This window comes from Cimex lectularius, unplaced genomic scaffold (assembly GCF_000648675.2).
Source record: "Cimex lectularius strain Harlan isolate CLEC.00 unplaced genomic scaffold, Clec_2.1 scaffold20, whole genome shotgun sequence".
NCBI lineage: Eukaryota > Metazoa > Arthropoda > Insecta > Hemiptera > Cimicidae > Cimex > Cimex lectularius.
The window spans coordinates 2,389,689-2,401,244 of NW_019392641.1; the positions used below are offsets into that span (position 1 = coordinate 2,389,689).

The window sequence follows — 11,556 nt, forward strand, 5'->3', positions numbered from 1 at the left end:
GTTTCTCATTCATTTTTTTCTATTGTTTGTTTTTATTGTTTGTTGAAGTGACAAATAATTAGCAGAAGCTGCAGTTCAAAGCCATTGTCTTAAAAAATAACATCAGCTGGAACAGCTTCATCATGCTGCACAGCATATCTTACAGTAGTTTTAAAAGCTTTGGCAGTCTACATGCGATTGGTGGTGAAACAACATAGTCACATTCATTACTACATGATGATTCATTGTGAGATTCTCTCTTAACTTCTGAAATAATTTCCTCCTATGAGAAAAGTTGTGAATTGTCTGTTTCATGACATCCATTCGTCAATGTCTCTTTCACCAGCCTCTACACAATTAGGAATTTTTTGAAAAGTGTAAGATTTTGTTTGATTCACTTCTTGGTGCAATATCATTAACAATTAAGGTAGGCCTGGCGATAATTTTTTCCAAGTTTTTTTAAGTTATTCTCAACAAACCATCTTACAATCCAACAATAAATGTTAATTTAAAAAAAATTGAAATTGTTGCCAGTATAACTTGATATAAGACTATAAATGACCATGTGTCTGTGCAAATGTGTGTTTCAAACAAAATAAGGTAGATTTACCAGTTGAAAAATTTAAAAACGTAACCAATATTGTGAGTCCTTTAAGGAATGAGTGTATTCTGTCTTTAAAGGTTTGATTAACCCCGTTGAGGCCGGTGATCTGCCTCAAAATCAAAGGAATTTTGTTTGGAATAAATTATGAACGCAATCGCAGAGGGACACCTCTATTTTGTTTCTTTAAAAACAAAAATGTATTTCCTTATGAATCAAAAACGTTATATAAAAAATATAATACAACAAAACATGAACCTTTGCTTACAAACTGACAATATAAGAATAATTAGATACTATGGGAGTAATATGGGCTTGAAGGGCAAAATTAAAATAATCAATCTTGATAACCAAAACAGAAAATACCAAACAAAAGAACCATAAATGAAAATGGGCCACACAACAGAAATAATTTATGTTAATGAAAATCAAAGTGGATACAAATCTGATTTGACTGGCTTTCAGCTGGATTTTTTCTTATTGTTTTTCTTCCAATGCCTAGGCTAGACTGAACTATCCGTTCTCGCTTTCCTGCCTCTGACAGACGTAATTTGTTGTTATACCAATAAAGCACAATATTACTTGTATTAATGAAATACTCATATCATCTTGTACAAGTTTCCAGTTTTAACTTATATGTTGAATTTATTTGCTTGCCATGTGTTTCTTGTTATTTTTAAATTTAACAATATTTTATAATTATATATTCCGATATTTTGTGAACTGTACATGACTTTTTCAAGTTGAATCCAAGAAATCAACAAAATAGGTTAAAATAACTAGGCCAGGTATGCTTAAGTCCTCATTAATTTATGTCTAACTTCTTTCTCATTAGTTTTTATGTAAAAACACTATAAAGAGTTTATATGGGTTATGAAGAAATTATATATATGGGCCAGATCAGTGTATTGAATACCAGTTTCAGTAAAAATAACTAGTTTTACAAAATTACTGATCATTATTTTATATATTTTATTAATCCAAATGTTTACATTAAAACTAAATGGAGTAATTAGTTGGTGTATTTTTCAATCCATCTATACAGCCTTCATTAGACTTTTTTTTTATTATATATTTCTGTTTAGACGATTTTTTTTTTTTTTTTACAAAAGATTATGTTCACTTGTTGACTTAGTTTTGCAAATAGTACATTATAAGAATAAATTTAATATTTTAATTTTTTATCAAAATATTTACATTATATTAAATATCAAAATTTTAAGTAATTTTTGTTGTGACATTAGTTAGGTCTGATTTACAAGATGTAGGTAGGTTGTTTTTACAATTATGCTCTATGTTTGATGTTTGAACATCGTTTGTTCTTCAGTTATGTGAATTTTTTTCTTTTTTTAATATTTGTATAAATAATAAAAGCTAAAACTAAATTATTACGAAAGTAAAGGAAAATAGCAGCAAGGCATGTGATGCGATGGGTGGTAAGCAGATGTATCTGGAACTGGAAACACAATTCAGCAATCTTCCACCAAATTTTCAAATAAAAATTATTCAGAATTATAATGATATGCTGGATTATATTATGTTGAAAAATTTTCAAAGTTTAGGATCCTTACCCTGCATACAATTGGAACCTCCTACTGGGGTTCATTGTCGTAGATAAAGCATAATACTTTTTATTAATGCATTTTTAGGAAACTGTTGAATTAGAAAGACATGTAAGAAGTAGGTATTCAAAATTAATACACAAGTCTGCTTCTTCTTTTGGAAACTATCGGAAAAATCAAAATATCTACATTTAACTGAAGAATAGAAATAAAAACACTTGAAGCAACATATCTTGACATCTAATTTCAACTTTTTATAAAGCATAATACTTTTTTAAAATGCATTTTTAGGAAACTGTTGAATTAGCAGACACGTAAGAAGGCATGTATGAAACTAGGCATTGAAAATTAATACCCGTCTATTTTGTTAATTGAATTTTGGAAACTCTTGAAAAAATACATATCTACTCTTAAACGAAGAGTAAAAATATACAAAGTTGAAGGAATGTATCTTGACATCTTTTTTTAAAAGCATAATGTTTTTCAATAATACATTTTAGTATGCTATTGAAATAGCAGACATTTAAGAAGCTAGGTGTTGAAAATTAATGTACAAGCCTGCTTCTTTAATTGAATTTTAGAAACTGTAAAAAAAAATCAAAATATATACATTTTACTGAAGAATAGAAATAAACACACTCGAAGGAATATATCTTGACATCTAATTTCAACTTTTTATAGAGTATAATACTTTTTATTAAAGCATTTTTAGGACTATTGAATTAGAAGACATGTAAGAATCCGCTCTGAATTTAAACTTTTCAAATTGGCACTAAGAAGGGATTACTTTGATATTGTTTTTGTATTTAAATTATTAAACAATCTCATTGATAGTCCTTATCTCCTCTCTCAACTACAGCTACATGTCCCTTCACACTCTCTTAAAACCCATAAATTATTTTATATTGAATTCCAAAGCTCTAACTGCATGCTCTCTTCTCCTCTACACAAAATGACGATCAAGAGTAACAACATCTGCAATAGCATTGACTTCTTCAATAGTTCTGTGCAATCTGTGAAAAACCTTATCCTACAACCTTAGTTGAATGCTTTTATATTTCATACTGTACAAAATTATTACAATTTATTTCATTTACTGGTTCAACTAATTCTCGCACTCTAGTCTTATTATATATTTACAAAGAGCATTATTTTCATTAAATATGTACCTAATTATTGTAGTTTCAATTGTCTTTCAGCTTTATTTTGTTTCCTCTGCCTTATTTGGTTAGTAATTATGTCTTTCATTTTTGTTGTTCAGTTTTTACTCTTTAATTGTATTTTTATATTTATCATTTATATTATTACCATGTATATACGTCCTTATTCTTTTTATATATATTATTTGTATTTTTACATATATTATTATATTTTTTGTTATTGTAAAATGTCTTTTTTTATAGTGGATTTCATTCCATAAATAAATAAATCTGGACATTTAATTTCAACTTTTAATTCAGCATAACGCTTTTTATTAGTACATTTTTAATTAATTAAATCATATAGGAAGCCAGGCATTGAAAATTAATGCCCATGCCTGCTTCTTTTGAAATTTGGAAACCGAAAAACTCAAAATATCTACATTTAAACAAAAAATAAAGAAAAAAAACTTGAAGGAACATCTTTTGCCAACTAATTTCAATTTTTATACAGTCAAATACTTTTATTCATGCATTTTTAGGAAACTGTTGAATTAGCAGACATGTAAGAAGCTAGGCATTGAAAATTAATGCACAAGTCTGCCTCTTCTTTTGAATTTTGGAAGCTTTTGAAAAAATCCAAATATCTACTCTTAAATGAAAAAAAAAAATAAAATAAAATAAAATAAACACAGTTGATGGAAAGTCTCTTGCCATTTATTTTCAACTTTTTGAACAGCATAATCCAACTATATTAATTATAAAAAATGTCGACCAAGGCGTGGAGCACCCCTGTTCTGGAGGGTCAGTTGACTTCAACTACAAATTATACAAACAAGAAATTTTAAAATTGATCTTAGAGACGGTTATAAGTGTAAGAATATTGAAAATAGTAGGAAGTTGTGATAAGACGAGGAAAATCGAACTGTTTTATCCTAGAAAGGGCGTAAATAATAGAAATGAAGGCGCGTGATGGGATTTCGCTGGTGGGGGCGGACAACAGCTGTTGATATGTCACTGACTCCGTCTCCGACGGGTTTTCGCGTTCGTCGTTTGGGCCGCGAGCTCTTCTCCATCGAATTGTAACGTCGAATTGTTCCTTGTTCGCCTTGTTTCTTCTCTTTTTCTCTTTTCTCTAGACGTCCGCTCTGCCCGCATCTCCGGTCTGAGGAACTAAAGCCGAACGGCTGGAATGCACTTTTCCATCCGCCTCTAGCCAGAGGATCTCTTGGAATTTCTCGATCGGATTCAATTTCCGACGAAGCGACGCGGTGAATTTCGTCCGAAGGCCCACCAAGGACTAAAAAGTAAGGAGATTGGAATATATATTATTACGTCCGAGGGTGGACTTTTATCGATTCGACAATACGTGTTTATTAATAATCGTAATAGTCGCAATAGCTTTTAATCGTTTGATGTTTTATTTACGGTTCCTTGGCCTTCAATACCAGAAGGTTTACAAGCTGTAAGTCTATATGTATCGACCCAAAACTGACTCCTTTCGAATCGAGATTGCTTTAAATTCCTATAAATATATTTTTACAACGAAAAAATTAAAATACTATTGCTCTTTGTCGTGTTGTCAAATGTTAAGTACAAGTTTTTCGTGTTCTCAAGAAAGTGATTGTGTCGTTTAACAATTGACACGTTTAAGCTTTTCATCATCTTATATGTTAAGCTGTAATAAGATGCCTCACCATTCTTCTAACCCTGATCAACCATTGAAGATAGTGAAATGCTTGAATGTGTCAGAAAGTCTCAGACAGTGAGAGTAGACAGACCAAAATGGTCAAAACAAGCAATATTAAGTTTCACCGCCCCGCAGAACTCAAAAAGTCTTACAATTGTACATTTTACAGTTTGGCCATTTGATCTGTCTATATGTACTGTATTGGTCACTGCTCTGGTGGTTTTGGTTAATATAATTTTCTAGTGTGTTGCCTCCTCTTCTTATACTCTGATCAAAAATTTATTTATTTATTTATTTTTTATTGGCCTTATGATCTTTGCATATCAGCCATGACGAATTCTTATATATGTTGTTCAATTGGGGGTTATCGGGAAAAAAGGGCCAGAGGCGACGGTGGGAATCGAACCCACGACCGCGGCGTGAGAGTCTCATGCTAACCACTCGGCTACCGCGGTCCCCCCGCACATTAGTGAAATGTTTGAATATGTCTCTGACAATCTGACTGAGGATTTACAGACTAAAATGATTGAAAACGACCAAGCTAAAGCTTCAGCACCTAGTAATTTTACAATTGTACGTTTGTACATTTTATACCTTGGCCATTTGGGCTGTCTGTCCTCGCTGGCTTGGTTACTCCACCATGGTGGGTTTGGTTACTATAATTTCTAAATACGTTGCTTCACTCTTCTTATTACCCTGATCAACCATCGGTGAAATGCTTGAACATATCTGACAGTCTGAGATAGTGAAGATAGATAGACCAAAATGATCAGAAAAAACCAAGCTAAAGTTTCAACATCCCGCTGACCTCAACAATTATAACAATTGTACCTTACAATTGCGGCCGACTAAGTCTTGCTGTCATTGCTAGTTCACAGTCAGTGGGTTTTGTGCCTATACTTTCCTAATATGTTGCCGCATTCTTTTTATAACTAATATTTATGAAAGGTATTGGTTAAGATAAAAAAGTCAGTGTCACGAGTGGGATTTTTATAACCCCGACCAACCAGTCAAGATAGCAAAAAGCAGAATAAGTTTTGCTTTTGGTCTTCCACAATGATAAGCAGGCCGAAATGACCAAATTATGTGATCATCACTCTTCAGACTTAAAGAAGAAATGTCACAATTGTACCTTTGTTATCTTTAATGTTTTGACTTGTCTGATGACTCGCCCAAATAGGCATATTAAAACATTCGGACTAAACTATAAAATCTACTTTTGTAAATTGGAATAACTAATAATCAGCTTTGAAAGGTGAGACTAGATGGGTGTGATTGTAACTGTAAATAATTCAAATCTTATCTTCCATGGGGGAAAAAAAACGGACAAAAAGCCTGTTTTGATGTTTTACTGGGTAGAGAAAAAATCAAACAATCTATAGAGCAATGAGGTCATTCATTGATAGTAGTGTTCCGGTTCTTTATAAACATAAAATAAACATACAGTATAAGAAGATGGGATTAAGATAAAGAAAATAGAAAATATTTATTTAAAATTTTTTAATAATAAGAGTAAAAATATCAATTCTGTTTTTGGGACAAACTTTAAGCCTTTATTTATTTATTTTTTCTAATTTATTTTCAGTTTATAATTCCTGGGTAAAATTTAATTAGAGTTGTATCGTCTTTATAAATATTTTTAAGTGCACTGTACTTCATATTTTTAATTTTCTTATTCAAGGTATTTTTTTATTTTTTTTTAATCAATGGTAAATTAATTTTTTAACTTGTTTCATAATCAAATTTATCACAATCTACTAGAGAATAATGAGGAAAACCTAACACGAGCAAGATATTGGTAAAAATGTTTTGTGTCTTTTTGGCTTTATGTAGGCTCAAATCCCCACGTGTATTTACATACAAACATGTGCTGAGTTGAGCCTATTCGCGTTTCATATTCGCAATTCCAGTAATTTACAGTAAACTGCTGGCAGATTTGAGAATCACCCACACCGGGTGTAGACAGTCTGGGGTCAGATCTCAATCTTATCCGTCTGAGGTTGTGCTCTAAGTGCTTTCAACAGCTAGGACAATTCACCCAAACACATGTAGTTCCAAACCCATTTGTACTCACGTTCATTCTTAAATACATTCACTCCTATTTACATCCATTCAATTAGGGTGATGGGGTACTAGATATTCCTTTTCACATATCGCACAACTTACCTAATTGAGGTTCGATGGGGTAATTGATATTCCACCATCGACTCTCTTACATCACACATTCACGCTAATAAATACATTCACTCTCAACACAAGCTAGGTATACACAACTATTATTACTACATACAATAGAACAACTTTGTTTCCTCCAAGAATCTGAACAGCAGACCCAAATACTCTGCCATGCTCAAGCACAATTTTTAAATTAGATGGCATTCCTGCATGCTGCGCTCTCTGTATGGAGCCAAGGAATTGCACCCTTCAATTAGGTGGGACACATTGAGCAACCTCTTCTCTTTGATTATATAATTTATGTAATTTATATGATTTTATGATATTTACATTGAGAGAAAGAGTTGAACAGCTTGTTTTATTTAATTTAGTAAAAACAAATTTTGTGGTTAAATTTAATTTCAAGCATGGGGAATTGAACCAGAATGGTTTGTTGATTTCCGAGCATGAAAGTCTTAATTTATAATAAAGTTTTAAAAGTTCTTTTTTAATAGGAGGTTTGTGAGCAGATCCATCCTTTTCAAAAAGTTAACTTTTTTTTACTTCATGAACTTCATTGTGGAAGTAAATAAAAGTTCACATTGATATGTTATTCATAAAATTGAAAATTAGATGATAAAGAGCTTCTTGTCAAGTCTGGATACTTAAATTCTGGCAAAATTTTCCTAACTTCAATTGTAGCGGTTGTCTTCGGCTGCATATTTTTGTCTAAACTTAGGCTGTGTGTGTTTCCTACATGTAAAATAAGTCCTTATTTGTTGATAGGAAAATGGGTAGTGCTGTCAGCGCTGGCCATGACCACGATGACCTCATTGACAAGTTGAAGAAAGCGGACTACATCACTACTCCGATTGTTGAGTCTGCGTTCCGAGCTGTTGACAGAGGGTTTTACTTTTTACCCGAATGTATTCAAAATGCATACAAGGATTTGGCATGGAAGAATGGAAACATACATCTGTCAGCGCCGTGCATTTACGGCAAGGTACTCGAAAGTCTGAAGCTCGCTCCGGGTTTGAGCTTTCTCAATCTTGGGTCCGGAACTGGCTATTTCAGCACAGTCGCCGGCCTCATACTTGGTAGGGCTCTCAAGATTTCTTTTAGCTGTGTAATTTAATATTTTTTACTTAAACATATTATATTGGATTTAGGTCCTTATGGTGTAAACCATGGGATAGAACTTCATGCTGATGTCACTGAATATGCTTACAATAAGCTTAGCCAATTTAAATCTACATCACCGGCGCTTGACTGTTTTGAATTTTGTGATCCTCAATTCATTACAGGTATATTTTTTAAATTGTACTAACAAACAAAGTTCATTTAAAACAAACAAATTCTTGATGTAATATTAAAAATAACACTTCTATCTCTTAATTATTACACCATTAATTATTGAAAAATCTATATTATTTATTAGGGTTTCCTATGTTTCCTATCATCTTTATTTTTACCATTTTTAGGAAACAGTTTATGCATAAGCAGTGGTTCCCGTCAGTATGACAGAGTTTATTGTGGCGCTGCGTGTCCTGAAAACCATGAAAACTACATGAAAAATCTTTTGAAAGTATGTGATAGTTGAGCAAGGTCTTCACTTAATATTTATCGACCTGATTTGTTCCATTACAGATTGGCGGTATATTGGTAATGCCGATAAATGAACAGTTAGTACAAATAACAAGAAAATCTGAGACTGAATGGAATGTAACACACGTTTTGCCAGTGTCGTTCTCCATACTGCAAACGCCAGATCCCAACGACACTACTACCATCAATTTACGTATGATATCAAAATAACAAGTTCCGATACAGTACAACACAATTTCATACATTTTGTTTAATTTTACAGCTGAATTGCACACTTTATCCCTTCAAGAAATTTGCCGTGCCTCTATAAGGGCGAAGTTGAGGAACGAAGCGAAGGAGGAATTTCCAAATATTTTAATCCGTAAAAGAAAATATTACGCTCAGAAAAGGCAAAAGGTGGTTCCAAATTTGATAATCCCAATTTTACAAAGTTCAGACGAAGAGGAAGAAGAAGAGAGGAGTATCCTTCTTCCAGGAAGTTATAGAAGCATCAGCTCAGTTATGGATATCGCTTCAACAATGAGCCGTAAGTTTATATATACACTGCTTAGCCAAAAAAGTGGACAGTTTGAAATTTTCATGTACTTTTTATGTAGACATTGTTTTGGCCATATTTTTTGTTGTACTACTTTAAAAATAATTTATGTACGTACAATGATATTTGAAATATAAATGTCAAACTAAATGCTTAACCGAGCCAACTTAATCCTTTGAACATGATTTTTTTTTCTACACTTAAACCCATGTAGTTTAAATTTTATATTCAGTACCACTTGTGTTCTTAATCTAGTTGAACACTAAAATGTTTTTATAATTATGGCAAAAATTGTTTTAGGACGTTGCTATAGGATTGTCTCTCCTGATTTGGACGTTTTCCACCAGAACGTGGACCACAACCATGATTCTGATGAGGTCGAAGAAGTCGGCGAATCTTCGCTTGCAGAACGCCGTTCTAAAATCCCGAAACGGGAAAAGCAAGACAGCGGTGTCGTGCCCGACATCGACAATGCCCAGGTTCACAAGGCTTTCTCACCCGAATCGACCAGCTCTAGTTCAATTGATGAGGAAGATGAAGAAGTCAAAACGGGCAAGCCCTACCGTAACAAAATTGTCGCTAGTGATGATACAGCGACGGCAGAAAACGGTGAAGACGACAAAGAAGAGGAAAGGATGGATGTGGATTCTGACTGCGATTGTGCATCTTCACAGAGTTCAAACAAGGAAAATGAAAAGGAAATAGAAGAAGATGGCGATGTTCCGTTATACAGTGTAATAATGAAAGAAAAGATTCAAGCTCTTCCTCTACCACCAGCGCTCAAATCATTTCTAAATTATCACCGCCCATTTTAAATAAGAAAATCTGTGATTTAATAACTAAGTCGAAAAATCATTTTAAGTATCTTGCAAAAAAAAAATATATGTGTATATATTGTGTACTATGTATTATTTTTTATTATAAAAATAATTATTGGCTGTTCAAACATATATCCCAAAATATCAGTCTGTTTAAAATTAAAGTTCAGAATATAAATATAATTAAAAATTTTATATAGTACACTGAAATATATATAAATGTTAAAACAACGTTCTTAACATATAATAGCTGCTGCTGACACTGTTGTTTATTTAAATTAAAAATATAATGTTTGAAAGTACATAGAAATATAAATTTTTCCTTGAAAAGGGCAGAATGATCTTATATCTGTTTTCACATTAAAAAAATAAAAAATAATAAAAAAAATAAATAAACAGGTCAGCATCGTATGCTTTGTAATTAGTACTTAAAACTCAACTAACATAAAAAAAGTAATATACTACCAGAACTTATGTTTGTATACCTTGACATTAATTATTCTGAGATTTTGTCTATTACTAAGTTTATGCGAGGCCAACGATTTTCCAGAAGTTGTGATCAGTTAATTGATGAACAATGTTAGTTTGTAAATAATGTTTAAGTTTGTAAATAATATTTTAATAAAATATACTGCTGTTGGTATTTGTTATAGAACCGTTTGAGTTTGTAATATTAGCAATGTTTCCTTCGGTGTTAGGAAGCTCAAGTAAAAAGGAAATGCTTTATAATTTCTTTTATGTAAAAATAATTTCAAAAAAATGTATAATATGGCAAATTAGTTTACTGATACTAATAAATACATTTTTACAATAATTAAAATATCGACCGTTTATATTCTTAATGTTTAGTAAGTGTTTTGAGAAATATAAATTGATATATATATACGTTACAATTTTTTTAAGCAAAACTTCTTATGTTGAAATGAAATTACAGCCTAGGACAGTCTCGTCGTGTTAGCCAAGCTTTCTACGCCATACATTTACTAAAGTAAAACCTGGGAAATTAGATCTGGTATCTCGGATTTTGACTCTATTCTTAGACAGGTCTAAGACAGGCAAAGTTCATCTATTTTGTGTTGCTACCACCACACTGTAGGGTTTGCCCAGCATAATTGTATATGATTTGAAAAGTGCTTGCAGTGATTTAAGATAATAGGGGCTTTCCTTCCTCATCTGCACCGATTCTAGGAGCAAGGTTACTGCTGTCCATGACAGGTCCTCCATAGATCCGTTTGGAGAAATCTGAACTGGAGCGCATCCTGGAAGAGCTGACCTATGAACCTGACTGCCACTATCCGGCTCTCTTGACATTAAAAATGCAATAAAAAGTATGATTGAAAGGAAACGGCACTGTCAGCATCCGGATCGTTAGAGAAGTTCCAACGTATCAAGAACAAAGGTGGACCTTGTAGGGTCTGATTTGGAAAAGGATTATCCTATTCTGGTTAAAAATAGGCCATGATAGGCTGACAA

The 11,556-nt window shown here is 32.4% G+C and overlaps 1 protein-coding gene across 1 annotated transcript; it reads left to right on the forward strand.

The window, feature by feature from the left end:
- Nucleotides 1-4,042: 4,042 nt before the first annotated feature.
- On the forward strand, nt 4,043-10,738 carry LOC106661475 (protein-L-isoaspartate O-methyltransferase domain-containing protein 1-like). The gene is made up of 7 exons (XM_014384907.2): nt 4,043-4,588; nt 7,912-8,222; nt 8,295-8,429; nt 8,607-8,710; nt 8,773-8,923; nt 8,993-9,256; nt 9,566-10,738. The coding sequence occupies exons 2-7, from the start codon at nt 7,916-7,918 to the stop codon at nt 10,078-10,080; spliced, it is 1,476 nt and encodes a 491-aa protein (XP_014240393.1). The 5' UTR covers nt 4,043-4,588; nt 7,912-7,915; the 3' UTR covers nt 10,081-10,738.
- The last annotated feature ends 818 nt before the right edge of the window (nt 10,739-11,556 follow it).